This window comes from Schistocerca nitens, chromosome 1, assembly GCF_023898315.1.
Source record: "Schistocerca nitens isolate TAMUIC-IGC-003100 chromosome 1, iqSchNite1.1, whole genome shotgun sequence".
Taxonomy (NCBI): domain Eukaryota; kingdom Metazoa; phylum Arthropoda; class Insecta; order Orthoptera; family Acrididae; genus Schistocerca; species Schistocerca nitens.
Window position 1 is genome coordinate 1,010,866,590 of NC_064614.1, and position 19,218 is coordinate 1,010,885,807.

Consider the following 19,218-nt stretch of genomic DNA (forward strand, 5'->3'; position numbering starts at 1 on the left):
AAGAAAGATGAAAGTAAACAGGGATGTAGTATTTTGCCCCTGCTGTTCAATCTGTACGCTGAAGAAGCAATAAAAGAAAGATCTGAGTGGGATAAAAATTTAGGGTGAAAGGGAACTGGTCAGATTGGCTGATGGCATTGATATCCTCAGAGAAAGTGAAGACTAGGTACTGGTAGTGTTGAATAGAATGAACAACCTATTGAGTACCAAATGTGGATTGAGAGTAAATCGAAGAAAGATGAAAGTAATGAGGAATAGCAGAATAAGACTAGTGATGTCAACATAACATCAAAAATAGTGACCAGGAAGCAAATCAGCTGAAGAATTCTGCTACCTAGCAAGCAAAATAGTACATGGCATATGAAGCAAGTACAACATAAAATGCAGATTGACACAGCCAAAGAGGGAATTGGTTAAAGAATAGTCTGTTAATATCAAACTTTTGACTTAATCTGAGGAAGAAATTTTTGAGAAAGTATGTTTGGAGAACAGCATTGTATGGCCGTGAATCATGGACAATGGAAAAACTGGAAAAAATAAGAGAATCAAAGTGTGTGAGGTGTGGGATGGAAGGATGTTAAAAATAAAGTGGACTGGTAAAATGAGGAATGTGAGGAAGTTTTTTTTTTTGCAGAATTGGCAAAGAAAATAATATAGAGCAAACACAGACAAAAAGAAGGGGCAGAATGATAGGACATGTGTGAACATGTAAGGGATAACTTTAATGGTATTAGAAGGACATGTAGGTGGTAAAAACTGTAGGGGAAGACAGAGATTGGAATGCAGTCAACAAATAGAGGAAAAAGAGTTACAGTGCTACTAAGATAAAGAGATTCACACAAGAAAAGAACTCATGGTGGGTTGCAGCAAATCAGTCAGAAGACTGATGACTCAAAACATATTTTTGAAACCGTTTTGTTATGTTCTTCATAAGATTTACCATCCATTTTTACTGTTTTTTTAATGTGTTTTCATTGCTTTTCTTGCAGGGTTCTGAAGAATAGAATCTCTGATATGGCTGTATGGATACATAATTATATATCCAGTCAAGATGGCCTGGAAAGTGTGAATTCTGATGTGCGTGTGCACACTGTATTTTATGCAATTTGCCAAGCATTTTTCTACATCATTGCCTTCAGGCATAAGGACCTAGTAAACACAAAATCAAGTATGTATATAAACATATTTCAGGTGTATTTTTCCCACGTGGAATGTTTCCTTCTATTATATTAACATATTTTATTATGCGTTTGAGTACTTTCAGTGAAGTATCTGTGCTTGCTACCCAAACAGTTGAATTTTGTAAGATACTATCAATATTTAGTGTTCTGAATGAATTTTATTTGTTTTCTTTGTATCATCTCTGATAATAACAGAGATTAATCATCTTACCAAATGAGCTGCTGAAATGTTGATAGACACTAAAATAAGAATATGAACTTTTCTAGTTTTTGGGATGAATCTGACACACACACACACACACACACACACACACACACACATACATACAGCTTCATAATTACAGCTACATTGCCGTAGTTGCCCTGGCTGAATATGTTGTGCCAGTACTGCAGATTGACTGGGTGAGGGGATGTCATGTGCTGTAGTTGAAGGGTGGGATGAGGCAGGAATTGGGAGGCACTTGTAGAAAAGTGGCTGATAACTGGATGGAGGAAGAGGCATTTGTGCATGGGATAATAATAGGGCTCTATGAACTTCTTCTGGCTTCAGGCTGGGGAGTTTACAGTACACAGGAATGTGGAGCAGTAAACTGGGAGGGGGAGTGTGTGGGACCATTTAGAAAATGATTCATCACAGGGAGTATGTGAGAAAAGGATATGGGTGCAGGATGGGTGAGGTTAAGGACAGGGCTAGCAGAGATTGATCCCCAGGAAGATTATGAGATTGAGAGATGTGTTGCAAGGGCATCTCTGATCTACATAATTCAGAGAAGATGATGATATGGAGAAGGATCCAGATGGCATGGGTTGTGAAGCAACAATTGAAATATAATATGTTGTCTTCAGAAGCATGTTCTGCCCCATGCTGGTGAATTCTGCTGATTGTCAAGTTTGGCAATGGCCATTCATTAAGGGAGGACAGCTGATTGGCCATGACCAGCCAGCATGCTGTGCAGAAATTACAGATGAACTAGTATAAGATAAGACTGCTTCCACAGGGGCTCTGCCTCTGACAGGATAGGAAAAGTCTGGGCCTTCCATTCATTCGAGACCATACAGAGTGGCACGTGGAAAGCCGGAGAAAGGAATTTTGTTGACACCTCAAACAGCAGTTGACATTTACAGATAATGCAATACTTGGACAAGGCTGATTTCATATCCCGTATATTGAAGACATGCCATCACAATTCATGATATCAGAGTGGTTTGAAAAGTTAACCAAATGGAATAGAAAAAAAGTACTTACATCACCGAATTTTTTTTTTATTTTTCAATATAGTCCCCTTGTAGATTAATGCACTTTGTCCAACGATGTTCCAGCACTTGATCCCATCTCGAAAATGAGTTCCCTCCAGGCCTGCAAAATAGTTGTCAACTCCGGCTATCAATTCTTTGTTTGAAGTGAATCTTTGTTCTCCAAGAAAAATTTGTAGTTTTGGAAAGAGATGGAAGTCTGATGGAGCCATATCAGGTGACTAAGGCAGGTGTGGTAACAATTCGTACCTTAGTTCGTGTAATTTTGCCATGGTGATGGCACGTGTGTGGGTGCACATTGTCTTGATGGAAGACGTTTTTCTACCTTGCTAAACCTGGCCCTTTTTTATGTATCTTGTGTTGCAATTTGTCCAGAAGGTTAGAATAGTATTCTCCAGTAATTGTTTGTCCAGTGGGGAGATAATCTACAAACAGAATCTCCTTCACATCCCAGAACAAGTATGCCATGACCTTACGTGTCAAAGGAATTGTCTTTGCTTTCTTTGGTGGCAGAGAATCAGCATGTTTCCACTGCTTTGACTGTTGTTTTGTCTCTTGGGTATAGTAGTGCACCTAAGTTTCATCTGTGGTCACAAACTGGCACAAAAAATCTTGTTCGTTTCTGCTAAAACGGGCCAAACATTTTCCAATATGTCCACTCTCGTGTGTTTTTTCATCCAGCCTGAAGACTCACGGCACCCATCTTGCAGATATTTTTTTCATTTGTAATTCTTCAGTTAAAATGGAATATACCCTTAGAGGACATCTGGCAAGTCTGAACAATTACACGCACTTTCAATCGACTATCCTCTATGACACATTTTGTGCACTTTTGCAATGATTTCTGGAGTAGTGACACATCTTTGCCGATCACTGCGCGGATCGTCAGCTAAGCTCTCCCGACCAAATTTAAATTCATTTGTCCTCTTGGCAACAGTTGAATATGAAGGAGCTGAGTCCCTGACTGTACTCTGGAAATCTGCATGAATGTCCTTTGTTTTCATACCTTTCTTTATGAAGTACTTAACCACTGCTCAAATCTCAATTTTTTTCCATCTTCACAAATCTCTGCTTGGGAACAACAGAGCCACGTCTGCCACAGCTCTCTTCCAAGGGCAGTGACGTGGCACATGTTTACAGGCAACAGTCCAATGAATATCACATGAATAACTTGTTGTGCTATTGCTGACCTCTCGTGGTGATTCCGAGAACTTTTCGAACCACCCTCATAATACGATATCTTCAACAATCAACCTCAGCCACATATTCCAGCATATACCAGTTGCTCCACAGGATTTCAAACGTCACACTTTGCACACCATTTGGAATGTTTGAATTTGCTTTTATACAGCAACAATCAATTTCAAGGTTAGTTTTGTCAAATGCAGATCATTTTTTGTTGTTATTTGCTTTTGTGATTTGTGTTTCTCTGTTGGCATGCACAAATTTTCAAATGTAAGTACAAAACATTACATTTCATGTTGTATCCTGCCTACTCCTCAAATATGGGGTGCTTAGGAATCTTGATTTTTTTGTATCGCTAGACATCAATTCAGGCAAATCATATTAATGTGTTTTATTTACAGAAAATAAGTGACAATACTTAACTTTGATAAATTTACAATGAAGTGTCGCAAGCAAAGGGCGACAACAAAAGCAGTGTCTTCAGTATATACAATTCCTAATACAAGAGAAGTAATGTAGTTCCTAAGTCACTGCTATACAGGTGCCTATTCTTGATGCCATTGTTGAAATCGGCGAACTGGCTCGTCTTCAACTGGGCCGCGGCTAGGCAGCGTGGCACTTATGTCCTCTTCTTGTTGAGGGCGCTTTAGTCGGGTTGTCATCCTAGAGAGGGATTCGTCTGCGTTCAATTGGCTGACATCTCCACAGCCCTCTATGTTCTGATGTTCCCGACCAGCATGCCGACGCCTGATCTTACACCAGAACACTTCAGATGAGTCATGTAGTTCAAAAAACATGAATAACTGAAAAACATAGGAAATATTGTGACAGTTACTTCAATTTTGGTTCTATGTGTACTACTACTGGTAATAAATGATCACAGTGTCATTTGTTTAAGTTCTACTTACTGAAAGAATGTTTCCTTGTAAAATGAAACAACATTTGGGTGCAAATTACAGTAGTTTGGTTCACAAACCATGATAATACTTTTCCCACAAGTTACAAGCAACCATGAGCGGGGATAAAAAAGCTTCTGCTAAGCAAGATCTTTCATTTTACAAAATTGCCTACCATTCTGCAAAGATCGAGAAACCACACAAAAGATGCTCGAACATGGTATCTTTTGATAGGTGAGTCAGGTCCCAAGTAACTGGGTATTGTGTCTTTGTCAGATAACACTATTAATTGTTGAGTACTCAATATGACTGACAATATTAGTGATCGGTTGGTTGAAAAACTCAAAGGTGACCGTGTCATTCAGTTTGATGAAGCTACTGGCTACCACATTAATGCATATCTAGTTTGTTACATGCATATTTTTACAATGCAAGAAATTTCATGATCTTTTCTGTAGAAACATAACATTTGGAACAAAAGCAGCAGACCTATTAGAAATTCTATTCCGTTTTGTAGAAGAAAACGTTAATTGGGAAAACTGTGTAGGTGTGTGTACAGACAGAGGCCATAGTATGGCTGGTTTTTCTGCTGGATTGCAAGCTCTGATCTGTAAAGAGGCTCCTCATACTGTTTGGATATAATGTTTTATTTGCTGTATGCACTAGCATCAGAAAGCTTGAGCCCTGCCCTTCATGATGTGCTTCAGTGATCTAAATGGTAAACTTCATTAAAATAGGCCACTTAAGTTGAGATATTTTTCAACAAAGGTGCATTGATTTGGGGCTCCTATTTTATTGCACTAATCCTCACTGTCTTTCATGTGGGAATGTCTTGAAGTGTGCGTGAACTCAGTGATGTAGTTTACTCTTACCTTGTTCAAAAGAAACATTCATGCTCGAGAAATTCATGGACAGTGACTTTGTTTTGATGCTAGCATATCCTTGAAAAACTCTGTTCATTGAGTGTATCTCTTCAAGGTAATGAGACCAATATTCTGCAACTGTTAGATGAAATTTCAGTTTTCAGAAGGAAACTATTATTGTGGAAGAAAGACTGGATGATAAATACAAATGTTGTCCTTGCTTTCCACATGGGTTTAGAAGGCAGTGACTCTCAGTTCCATGAAGAACTAGAGTATGTGTTTCTATATCATTTAACTGACCTCAGTGATTACTTTCTAAAGCACTTCCCAGAAAAAGTTCAACAACACAACTGCGTCAAAGATCCTTTCAGCATGGAACTTACATAAACAAGAGCAGTTTGACATTTCAAGCTTCAGGCACAGCTCTCGTACAAGTGCTTTGCTCTTGCATCAAGCCTTCATTAATAGTCTTTTCTTTCTCTCTTTTGTTGTTTTTGTATGGCAGTTTTGTATTGTACCTGCATTAGTTTTTACCACTATAACATTGTGCCCTTTAATGCTAAAGAAATACCAACTTAAAAATAGTGCTTCATACTATACTCAAAATACAACTATGATTTTTTAAAAGGGTCTCCACCTAACTGTTACTAGGTAGTGTTTGGATATTGGACTGGAAATGAGTGAACACACAATGCACGATTAAGAAATTCTTAACAATTTCTATACCCTTGAAGTGAAGTGTCTGAAAGTGAAAAGGTTTAGTGTTTACAATGTCATTATGTAACTGTTGAAATTATTCAGTACATTTGGATTATTTAGTATGTGCTGCATATTTTTAAAATAACCTTTTTTTCTAAAATATAAAACAGATAAAGAAAATTCCGGAGGAAACAGAAAAACATGAGCTAAAAGTTATCCATATATCATTTAAAGATAAAGCAAGAGGGGTGTGTGTGTGTGTGTGTGTGTGTGTGTGTGTAGATCAGTGACGTCACAATTAAGGGAACACTACAGATATATGTATGGAGATAAGTAGTAACTTGTGCATTTCAGAATAGTTTGCTGCTAGATATAGAGGTTCTGGGAATAGATTAGTTTGTTCTATTTAGGATGAGGTTAATTCTTCAGTTAAACAATACATTCAAATAAAGCAGACTATCTACGCTTAATATGTAGTGACAGTGGTGTCCAACACCATCATAGTGACACATCATGCAACTCATTTCAAAAGAGTGTTAATAAAATTGTGGTGTGCCAAGCATAATTTGAGTGTTTTACAGATGTTGTCTCGTTGCTTGTCCTTGTGTGTTCAAGTCACCTTCATACCTAATTTGTGAATGAGCCTTTCTATGCACACGAAGTGGGACAAATAAAATTTATCTGTTGTTTAAGTAACATTATTTTCTATTCTCCACTTTCTGCTATATAACTTACATCATAGTCGAAGTTGCTTGTTAGTTGCTTTTAATGAAAATTATAGCAATATTTCACTGTGCTACCAGAAAAAGTGACAGAAAAGTTGTGAATGCCCTTTCCTTCACAGTGGAAACGGGAAAAATATTGTTTTTCTTGTCATGTTTATTAGCTTATTGTAAAATTTGCTTTCTTTCAGATTTGGTGTTCCTGCAGAGTCTGAACTTAACGAAGATAGTAACATGTCGACTAAATCCATTGAAGGTGTGTCTTCCAGCTGTAGTGCAGAACTTCGCAGCTGTTACCAGAGCTTATCAGCTTGCCTACTGCTACACCATAATAGAACATAACACGAGGAATACCATGCCAGTTGCACAACAAGATGGACATATTGTGAAAGACAAGTCAGAGTTAGTTCTTCTGAACACGTTCTTCCCATTTGATCCTTACATACTTTACAGGTAACTATAATGTTCCACATTTACATTTCTTTCACCTAGCGCATCTGTTAAATTGTTAGAGATTTGAGATTCACAAATAACATATTATCAAGAACACAGTTTGGATTTCTGAAGGGTTCTGATATCGAGAAGGCTATTTATACCTACTTAATTAATTAAATAACAAATTACAAGCAGCAGGTATTTTCTGTGATTTGTCAAAGGCATTTGATTGTGTGAACCACAACATCCTTTTAAATAAATTAGAATTCTATGGTGTCACAGACAGTGCTGCAAAATGGTTCAGGTCATACCTCGCTAACAGCAAACAAAGGGTGTCAGTGCAAGGGACTAGTGAATTAAATCATCAGTCATCATCAGAATGGGAAGAAATTAGATGTGGTGTGCCACAAGGATCCATCTTATGGCCATTGCTTTTTCTTGTGTACATTAATAATCTCTCATCAGTTACACTGCCAGAAGCAGAGTTTGTTTTTTTTGCAGATGACACAAGTATTGCAATAAATAGTATGTTGAGTGTAGTTCTAGAAAGATCTGCTAATGATATTTTCATGGATATTAATAAATGGTTTAAAGCGAACTCTTTGACATTAAACTTCGAAAAGGCGCACTATATACACTCCTGGATGTGGAAAAAAGAACACATTGACACCGGTCTGTCAGACCCACCATACTTGCTCCGGACACTGCAAGAGGGCTGTACAAGCAATGATCACACGCACGGCACAGCGGACACACCAGGAACTGCGGTGTTGGCCGTCGAATGGCGCTAGCTGCGCAGCATTTGTGCACCGCCGCCGTCAGTGTCAGCCAGTTTGCCATGGCATACGGAGCTCCATCGCAGTCTTTAACACTGGTAGCATGCCGCGACAGCGTGGACGTGAACCGTATGTGCAGTTGACGGACTTTGAGCGAGGGCGTATAGTGGGCATGCGGGAGGCCGGGTGGACGTACCGCGGAATTGCTCAACACGTGGGGCGTGAGGTCTCCACAGTACATCGATGTTGTCGCCAGTGGTCGGCGGAAGGTGCACGTGCCCGTCGACCTGGGACCGGACCGCAGCGACGCACAGATGCACGCCAAGACCGTAGGATCCTACGCAGTGCCGTAGGGGACTGCACCGCCACTTCCCAGCAAATTAGGGACACTGTTGCTCCTGGGGTATCGGCGAGGACCATTCGCAACCGTCGCCATGAAGCTGGGCTACGGTCCCGCACACCGTTAGGCCGTCTTCCGCTCACGCCCCAACATCGTTGCGCACACCGTTAGGCTGTCTTCCGCTCACGCCCCAACATCGTGCAGCCCGCCTCCAGTGGTGTCGCGACAGGCGTGAATGGAGGGACGAATGGAGACGTGTCGTCTTCAGCGATGAGAGTCGCTTCTGCCTTGGTGCCAATGATGGTCGTATGCGTGTTTGGCGCCGTGCAGGTGAGCGCCACAATCAGGACTGCATACGACCGAGGCACACAGGGCCAACACCCGGCATCATGGTGTGGGGAGCGATCTCCTACACTGGCCGTACACCACTGGTGATCATCGAGGGGACACTGAATAGCGCACGGTACATCCAAACCGTCATCGAACCCATCGTTCTACCATTCCTAGACCGGCAAGGGAACTTGCTGTTCCAACAGGACAATGCACGTCCGCATGTATCCCGTGCCACCCATCGTGCTCTAGAAGGTGTAAGTCAACTACCCTGGCCAGCAAGATCTCCGGATCTGTCCCCCATTGAGCATGTTTGGGACTGGATGAAGCGTCGTCTCACGCGGTCTGCACGTCCGGCACGAACGGTGGTCCAACTGAGGCGCCAGGTGGAAATGGCATGGCAAGCCGTTCCACAGGACTACATCCAGCATCTCTACGATCGTCTCCATGGGAGAATAGCAGCCTGCATTGCTGCGAAAGGTGGATATACACTGTACTAGTGCCGACATTGTGCATGCTCTGTTGCCTGTGTCTATGTGCCTGTGGTTCTGTCAGTGTGATCATGTGATGTATCTGACCCCAGGAATGTGTCAATAAAGTTTCCCCTTCCTGGGACAATGAATTTACGGTGTTCTTATTTCAATTTCCAGGAGTGTATAATTCAGAACCTGTAAGAGGTTTCCACCCAGCATATGCATAAAGTATGAAGAAGAGCAGATAGGAGAGGTTGACAGTCTTAAATTCCTGGGATTACAACTTGATAATAAATTCAGTTGGGAAGAACACACCACAGAACTTCGGAAACGCCTTAACAAATCTGTATTTGCAATTCGAGTGTTAGCAGACATAGATGACATAAAAATGAAAAAACTTGCATACTTTGCCTACTTGCATTCCATAATGTCATATGGTATAATATTTTGGGGTAACTCTTCAAGTCAAACAAAAGTTGTCATAGTCCAAAAGTGGGTAATACGTATTATTTGTGGAGTAAATTCATGGATGTCCTGTAGAAACCTCTTCAAAGAACTGGGTATACTAATTACTGCCTCTCAGTATTTTTACTCCTTAATGAAATTTGTCCTAAATAATATATCTCTTTTTGCAACAAACAGCTCAGTTCATACATACAATACCAGGAACAAAAATGATCTGCACAAGGACTTAAAAGCACTTATTTTAGTTCAAAAAGGGGTCCACTACTCAGGAGCACTCATCTTCAATAATTTCCAGCAAACATAAAAAATTTAGTTACAAATAAAGATCAGTTTAAAAGGAGCCTGAAAGACTTACTAGTGGCCAACTCTTACTCCATTGACGAATTTTTTAATAGAAACAAATGATGTATATGCTCATACTATTAGTATTGTTATTTCAGCTTTAAAAAAAAATTGACATGTTCCACATCCACAAGGATCTCCTCAGCACGGATCTATGGAATGAAATACTAATCTAATCTAAAATTTTGCAAGAGACAAAAAGGAGTCATTCATAGTAATCCACAGGACAGTAGACTAAGTGTTGAATAACATCAAGCATTGTGACAACAATGACCCATTGTTTACATCTCTATTCTTCAAATCTGTAATTGGGTACATCATAAGAAGTCACAATTAAGTTTATTAATGATTTCATCAGATCTTTTTTGGTTTCAATACCTTTATAGTTGTGTTTTCCAGAAATGTTCTTTTGGGACTTGAGTACATGGACCTTAAGATTAATGAATGTTGTGTTGAACAACACTTTTAATGCTGTGCTGTAATGGTGTATCAGAAAACACAAAAATAGGCTAGTAGTGTTGAAGTTTATAAGCAACCACAAGGAAATAACTTACATTGTATAAAGCATATAGTTATAACAACGTTATGCATGCATAACTGGACAATCATTTGCCTTGGAGTATTTAATGTTATTTTCTGTGAGATAATATTAGTTGAGGGCACCAGATTTGCCACTGTCAAATTCCTTACAAGGAATGATAAAATGCAGTGAAACAGTTATGGTGAGCATAAGAATATTGTATACAGTAGATAATTGTACATTTTGTACTGCCCTTAAGGGTCATGGAATCTTTATAGTCACTTTCAAATAGATTCAATTTTTAATGATTTTTGTTGCTGATATTGAAAATCTGTTTCAGAACAACTGTGATTTGTACAGTCAGAATACTAGACAAAAATAATGTCATGTACCCATTGGCTGCTTGTCTAGGTTCAGAGATGAGGTATGCACTCTTGTGCAAAAGTGTTCAACAAGCTCCCATATAACAGAAAGCAAAAAATAGAGAATCCTTACCTACACAAAAGAAAATTAATGGAAAATACCTCATTAGTCATTCAGTGTACACATTATCTGATTACCAAGATTCAACAATTGGATATTACTCTTAGCAGCATTGCAAGTAGCAATGTTCATTGCAAAGCTGCATGAAAATTAGTTGTGTATTGTAAATAGATATTTGCTGTCACAAACATAGGTATTTGGTTAAATAAATACCAGTTTGTTCACATAAGTGTTAAGCTGCTTGCTGAAAATAAACAGCAGCAGTTCAATATAATTTAGGCAGCAGCAACTTTTTAGGTAGTAGCTTTCCTTCAGATTTACTAGAGTAAGTTTAACTGGCATAAACACAAGTAGTATCAAGCAGTGTAATAATGGTTTCTCATTAATACTGTGTACATATTACGATATATTATCCCATTCCAGATCCATGAAGGTTTTTCTATAATGGGATCTCTGGAACATGCATCAAAAATGTGGAAGTGTCTTTTGTGTGTTAGTATGTGTTGTCTTGAAAATGTGTGCTTTCAAAAAAGACTGACTGTTTATTCCAGTTTCTTGAGCTTTTTATTTATTTATTTATTTATTTTTGAATGATGATTACGTGATTTTATTCCATTTGTAAGTCTGTCTGTTGAAGTCAGCTAAATCAATATTTTAACAACTAAATAATCAATTTTTGACAACATAAAGTAATTGGATTGATAAAAAAATCTACTCGCCAAGCAGTGGTTGGAGAATGCATACATAAAAGGTTATGCTTACGCAAGCTTTTAGAGCCAGTGGCTGTTTCTTCTGGCAGAAGGCTTGAAGGGGAAGGAAGAGGTGTGAAGGACAAGGACTAGAGAGGTTTAGGAAAAGGGGGACAGTTTGGAAAAGTCACCCAGAACCACAGGTCAGGGGAGACTTTCCAGTGAGTAGAATTTTTTATCTATCCAGTTAAATTACAAATCAATATTTTTTTTATTCATTTCCTTATGTTTGCAGATCTGGATGTGCCATAACTCCAATTTATCGAGAGTACCAGGGTTCTGTAAGCAGTGAAGACAGTTACGATATGTCCCATGAAGACAAGCATCTTGACGAATTTGAAGAAGACGACGACTTCTTGTCAGGCAGTAGTTTCGTGCCAAGCCCAGTTACCTATCCAGAACTTTTCTCTTATGGATCATCACCAGGATTTAAGCACATGTAGTCTTGCCGCACAGCCTTGAATTCTGTTAATGATTCTTCCTACTGAGGTGCTTTCATTTCGTGTAATGTGTAATGTTGTGTTTTCCATGAATGTCTTCCAGAATTTGTTTATACTGCAATTGTTTATCAGGCTATTGATATACACTTCATTGCATTCAGTTTCTATTGACTTAGCACTAGGCTCATTGTGCCTGTATTATATTGTGTGTATGAATCATTTATTTATACCTATAAACTTAATGTTCTCAAGAACATTCACTACATTTCTTTCACCTTCAGCTTTTTTGTCCATGAATTATGTTCATGAAAACATATGTCTCGTCAATTTGGCTTTCAGCTGTTAGAAGTAATTCATACTGTGGTTATCAAACAGAGCTCAGACTATGTTGTGAAATTAGTACTTTTAGTCTGTGGTAATTTGGCAGTGAACTTAAATTCATGCTTAATCAGCAGTGAGGCGCCACATGGAAGCCTTTAGTGATGTAGTTAAGAATTCTCTGAAGTTAAGCAATTTCATAAAGAACCTGATACTATACTATCACGATTTTTGAGGTAGTATACTATGCCCTGTTTGTTACATTTTAATGAAGCTTATGGGCTTTCATTTTTATGTGTAACAGTAAGTCATGATAGTTTTGTAACATATACAGTTTTGTGTGTAAAGAAAACTAGAACAGCCCAGAATCAGTGAAGTAAATGATGATGTGATGTCTACATCACTTTCCGTTAACATCAGAACTCTTTGTGGTTATTTGGATCAAAGTTTCTCGTGCTATGCAACTATTACATTACCATAGTATAAATGAATCAAAAAGGTTTATTCAGATAGCTATTTCCCTGATTGTTCAACACAAGACTGAATGTTGAAATTATCATCATTAGTTCCTAGTTGCATAATACCATTTCCATTTGACATTGAATGTAGTGTGCAGGTAACTGCACAGCCACTTTTGTGGACACGTTTACACTGGCGTATCCAGACGTTACTCGCAATCCATTCTCACAGATTCAGTGCAGAGGAGAGTTTCTGTGATATTGAAAACATAGGAAAGAGGCACTGGCAAAGAAGAAGTTGAGGGTAGATGGCAATTCATGCCTTGTTAGCTTAGTTCGTAAAAGTGTTGACAACAAAAGAGAAGGATTGTTCCTAGTCCAGCACAATTTTAATCTGTCTGAAATTTAAATTCATTGCTTCCTTGTCAATAAAATGTGTTACAAAATTGGCTAGCACATTCTGAATTAGATGCTAACCAGTGGATACGCATTTAGGAAATTGAAGGTATTTGCAATTGCATTGCATAGCATTTAAAGACGTCGCACACATTACCATGCCAGAATGCTATGATAATGTCAGCCACCAATAATTTTTCAGCAGTGTTGTGAGATTTCATACCTCACTAATAGCAGACTGAAAAAGTTTGATAATGCTGCATTTTTATGGGAAGTTGCAGATGAGTCTGTTTTGATAATTCTGTGCAATACCCTAAACTTTCTTCCAAAGTTTTAAGAAAACATTCAGTTTTGAAAAGTTGTTCCCTTCTCAACACTAAATTGTTGTTGTAAACCATTTAAATTTTTAAAAAAGGCTGGGAGGAGATTGTGGTATCCAACAGACATTGTACCAAAATGATATGTGGAGAAATTTAATTCTATGATATGAACATTCAAAATGTTTCTCAAAAGATGAATGTTGATTAATTTACATTCAGTAATAACCACAAAGTGATTTGAATGAATGTCTTCTGTTTTGAAAGTTGAACGTGTTAGATGTGTTTGACTTGCTCTTAAAAGTATTTTTAATGGAATATTAAACAAAACAATGGAATTGAAATATCAGAGCAAATTATGTGGTTGATGTTTATGCATAAATAAAAGAAATATTTTTTTAAAGTGTTTATGGAGATGGCTGTTTTTTGGCAACAGACTGAAGATCGGACTTGTCTAAAGTGGTATTGTGTATTGCTGTTGAGGACAGAAGTTAATTCATTCTTTGATGTTTCAATAAACAAAATAAAAAGATAAATTATTGTGGCCACTTGTAGTGTGTTCCAGCCGTTGGGCAAGTAGAACTTAAATTTCATTGCCATTAATTGCCACATAAAAATCTGTGATGTCATTTTAGATAATAGTTTAAACATTTTGTTATGAACATAAGAAGAGAGAAATAGAAAGATCATGAGATTAAGTTATTTTGTTGATTGGACTTGACATGTCACCGTTTATCTTAACCTTATTCCCATTGTTCCCAACTAGCCATTTTCCTTAGACTCTTATAGTCTCAAATTAAGGTGAAAGTAGTCTCAAATTAAGGTGTAAGCAGTATCCAGTTATTCAATTTCAACAGGAAAAATAATTTACACACACCTGAAACAAAACAAAATTGCATTACATTTTTCACTGAGGTCACACAAATGCTGTCTAATCAGTTTTAACTTCTTAGCAAGTCATCAGATTTATTTAAAGAAAGAGCAGGTGGATAGTAAATTACAAAATCAGTCGAACTTATATGCCCAGTTATACACACATGAATGGAATGTAGTTACTAATCAAAATACAACAAAGTAGTTGATGAACTCATATGTATCTACTGAAATTTCTAAAATACTGTACTGCAGCAGGTGTGTGGCAGGCTGATCACATTCATGTGACCAGCCACTCTGCAGTGGACTTGAACCTTCAACCTAATGTCAAGATATAAATTCCCCTCCATTGAAACAGAGTAGAGATATTTGTACACTAGATTGGGAAGATCTTGCCGGACTGTGAAATTACGTGTAAAGAACAGTGTCTTGACAGCTTGCATAGGAGTAGCACTGTGACATTTGCAGGTGTCCTCGGCTGCTATCTTGATTTTATTTCCATGGATACCCATGTGCTCTGTCAACTGATCAAAATGATGAATTGTTACTCAGTTGGTAAAGTAGAAGTGTGACTTGAATTTTTGGTTCACTCTCGCTGCTGGAAAGGAAACTGATGGAATCAGAGTAGACAGTTTTTGCCTGCTACAGAGCCTGTGTAACCAAGTTAGTTCTGAACATGGTAAATTTATGAAGAAGGCAATTGCAGAAAATGTTGTCAAGAAAAAGTCACTGGAGTCCCCTTGTTCTGAATGTATTACAATAAAATAGTTCCTATGTAAAATATGTCCACCTCTGTAGCTGAGTAGATGGCTGCCATGTGGAGGATCCGGGTTCGATTACCAGTGTTGCCAAGGATTTTTTGAGAGATTTCGAAATGATAAGGGGTGCACTGAGTCTCGTAATGCCAATTGAGGAGCTTCTTCACCAAATAGTAGCAACTCCACAGTCTGGAAAGTCTGCAAAACAGCCGGGAGAGCAATATGCTGACCACATTCCCCTCCTTACTGCATTTGCAAGATGGATGACACGGTGGTCAGTAGATCCCTTGAACCTTCATAGTCTGGTGAAGTAAAGCCTAAGCTACATCTAGATATGGTGACTTTTTAATTAAAAAAAAAAAAAAATCTAGAACTCTTAATATGAGAAGTTGGTGATCTGCAGTGACTTGTGTGTAAAACAGTGATATGAACCATACGTAACTCTGAATGGCAGTTCCTTGTACAGATCTCAAAACATCACAGTGCTTGCTGGCAGTTGCTAAACAATTGTTCCACTGGTAGGTAAGTCGCCTGTAACATGGATAGTACTTACTGTGCCTGTTGCAGTCTAAGAAATTTCCACCTGATGCTGTATTGTAACTCCCCAGTCTCATCACAAATGGTAGCATGGTATGAATGGTCGTGTAAAGTTAGTGCATACAGAAACTTTTTACCCTACATTAAGTTGTGAAATATTCAGAGCTTTCATGAACCTTAGTTCAAGTCCACAAATAATGTCAACCAACAAAACTTTGAATCAAATGTGTTACCCCAAGAACCGCAACATTGATTTCATATTTAAGTGTCCCCAGCCATAAGTTCAGGAAAGCTACACACAGGATGTGCCCAGTTATAAAAGAGACACAGCTGTCTCAGTTAAGTGTGAAACCTTTCTTGTAACTATTTATGGATGAAATATTGTCAACAGCAACACTTAAAACACTGTCTACAGTGTCACTGCTTTTGTTCAAAGTGTCCAACCAAGACATTGCTAACTTCATATTTAAGACATCTTGTGGAGGGAAACTGTCTAAAGATAGGAAAATGTCCTCAGAAGCCCCATTCACAGAGCAGTCTGAGGAAATTGTCTCAAAGTAGACTTGTAGGCCTACGTGAGACAGTAAAAGGCAATTAAGTGATGAGTGCCCAAGTAAGCCTGATGTATAAGGTTATAAGTGGTGACAAACCTTGGACCTACATTGAAAGAGGCTAATAAGCTTCCTGGATTCTAATAGCCAGACAAAACATCTTTCCTATGAAGCTCACAAAGACAAAACTGTGATAACTGATGGGCATCTATACTCCTAACCAGATTTCAGGAGGAAGATTAAAAGAAGTTTCCGCCCGTGATTCAGGAATACAGTCCTTTACACAGCTACCAATATAAATGGTTTGAAGGATATCTTAACTTTCCCCTTTGATGTGATGTAACATGAAATTGTTAGTATCATGACATATGATATGTTCCACAGTACATACAATGCTACCCTGCTCCCACATTATTAAGGGCTAGTGGCATGCTTTAAAATGTGTGTGTGTGTGTGTGTGAGAGAGAGAGAGAGAAAAAATATAGAAGAGCTCACTGGGACTACAGGCTGGGAGGGCTCATCTGTTGTGACGTCGACAGGAGGCAGAAATGAAGGGGAGGCATCAGAGTGAGGAGGTGATAAAAGATAGTGCACTGGTAAGCACCAGTTCAGAGCTAATGATGAAAGTAAGAAATAAGTATGAATTAAGAGAAATGAAATGGATAGTGCAGTTAACAACTAGGAGGAAAAGGTGATGGAGAAGGGGAAAAAAAGTACAATTTGTAAGTGATGAAACTAAATGCCCAACTACCCCCCTCTATGACCATTGTGTGCTGATGAGAAAATAGATTTGGACTGAAAGGTGAGGAACTGGCAAAATTTCTGTTGTCTGTGCTGTCCCACAGGTTGGTCTGAAGACTGCCACATCATATTGTAATAATGATTTATGTACTCGCAGATAGTGTCCGTTGCAGCCATCTAGGCCAATCCTTATGAAAAAAAAGATCCAAATAATAGTAATTTGATAATTCCAACCACAAATTTGGTCTGCTAAGAAAATTACAACCTTATTGATGATAATCTCAGACCAGACAGTACCATTACTTAAAAATTCAGAAAACTTAATTGATCAGTTTATGCAATTACACTAATTTTCCTCAACCAACGAGTACCACTGATGAATTTCTATGTGGAGAACTATTAGACGGAAGGAGTGAAGTACTTTGTGCGTTCTCCATTTGTTTAATACAGGAAATGCTCAAAATGGAAGATTTCCCCCAGAAGTTCCTGGCTGTTACGTTTGAATGTAAGGTGAAGCCATGTGCTGTCAAAGGTGTACCAATCCCACCCCTCATTTTGTAAATTCCTGCTCAAACAGGCATCCCAATTTGAGTGTCAATGGAAGGTATCACACCACAGGGCTGCGGCTGCAGAAACTGCTCCAATTCCAAACCCCCGTTATGTTGGCAATGAGGAACTATTTGTTACTGTGGATGCACACAATGGTGTGGAGTCAGATTATAAACAGGACAGAGAGGATCTGTCCACCCCTATTCAGCTGCTGATCTTGGATGAGTATAGATCGCAGATGGAAGGAGTGTGGCAATTAGTGCAATTTTGGTACACAGTTGTTGCTTCCTACTACCCTAGGAGCAGCCGTGTCTTATGACCATCTGGGGTGGTTAGCATGTTCCTTGTTAGAAAATGCACAGCTATTGTGGCATCGTGAATCCAGTGATCACAATGTGTTAAGTCCTGCTTCTTAACTCCTGCCACTGTGCTCATAATATGCAATCCATGGTTAGCAACACACTGTTTCTGGAGTCATTTCAATTAAACATACGTCTCTCTCCTGTGTCTGGATCTATTGTCAGTTACATTTGCATTACAGTTGATACTCTTCCCCCCCCCCCCCCCCCCAATTCCCCATTCTGCAGCAAGGCACAATTTTGCCAAGCTATCCAGAAGTGTTGATGCTTTCTATAAAATACTGTGACAGGCTACATTGCATTTGTGTGTCTTCCTGCAAAATATATGTATTCAAATTTAATCACTTTACTGGCTATCATTATTCTGTAGCTTTCCCTCTCTCCATTTTCATTTAAATTAATCATTTAAGCAATGAAACATCTGTCAAGTGCAGAAGTCTTTATGGGCCAGGGACAGCAGATTAGCAGGTGAGTGCTGCTACCTGTCTGATAGGGAAATTGTGATGGCGGTTTCTCCATTCTTATTCACATCACCCATCTTCTACAGATCAGTAGTTACAGATTTGGTGATACATGACAGGATTCGACTAGGTTTCAAGATCGCCAAATCCATCTAGAAAGTCCCGGTTGTGTGTTTACTGCCATAGTTACAGAAAGTCCACCTTTGTTCTTGGGGTTGGCCTTGATCGGGTGGCCGAGATAGTTACAGTGATGGTATTGTTAATCATTAGCTACATACTGTAGGTGGCGACCAACTTGCTACATTCTATATTATACCCTTCAAAGAGAATTTACTATATCTTCCCAGCAATGAGGGATTGTTTGCAGAGTGGACCAGGTGGCTTTGCAGGTATGGAATGGGAACAGCCTGGTGCCATCCTAGGTGGTCCATCCCAACCTACAGCCTTTGCAGAAACAGGCACCTTTGTCGGAGCCAGAGCTGCTACCTGCAAGAGGTTGTCGACTTGATCTGAGGTACAGATGAGCCGCCACTATGTTCCAGTGGCCAACTGCACACTGCAAGGTGAAGCTACAGCCAACGAATGCACTGTCCCCAGCATTTAAGCAAGTGACAGCATACCAGCACGGACCACAGCACAGCCGCCAACTAGCAACCTACTGTTGAGGAGACAGTCACATGGATGCTAACACCGCCGTTTGCAGACCCCAGTCACAACAAGACTAGTGTCGTTTTGTGACCAGGTGTG

General features: G+C 39.0%; 1 protein-coding gene across 1 annotated transcript in view; it reads left to right on the forward strand.

Moving 5' to 3' along the window:
• LOC126195724 (RNA polymerase I-specific transcription initiation factor RRN3) overlaps nt 1-14,340 on the forward strand; it is a 56,850-nt gene extending 42,510 nt beyond the window's left edge. Inside the window, exons 8-10 of the mRNA XM_049934356.1 lie at nt 990-1,168; nt 6,992-7,253; nt 11,949-14,340. Of these exons, the coding sequence (XP_049790313.1) occupies nt 990-1,168; nt 6,992-7,253; nt 11,949-12,156 (649 nt within the window). The 3' untranslated portion in view covers nt 12,157-14,340. The remainder of the gene's footprint in view (nt 1-989; nt 1,169-6,991; nt 7,254-11,948) is intronic.
• Nucleotides 14,341-19,218: the final 4,878 nt, after the last annotated feature.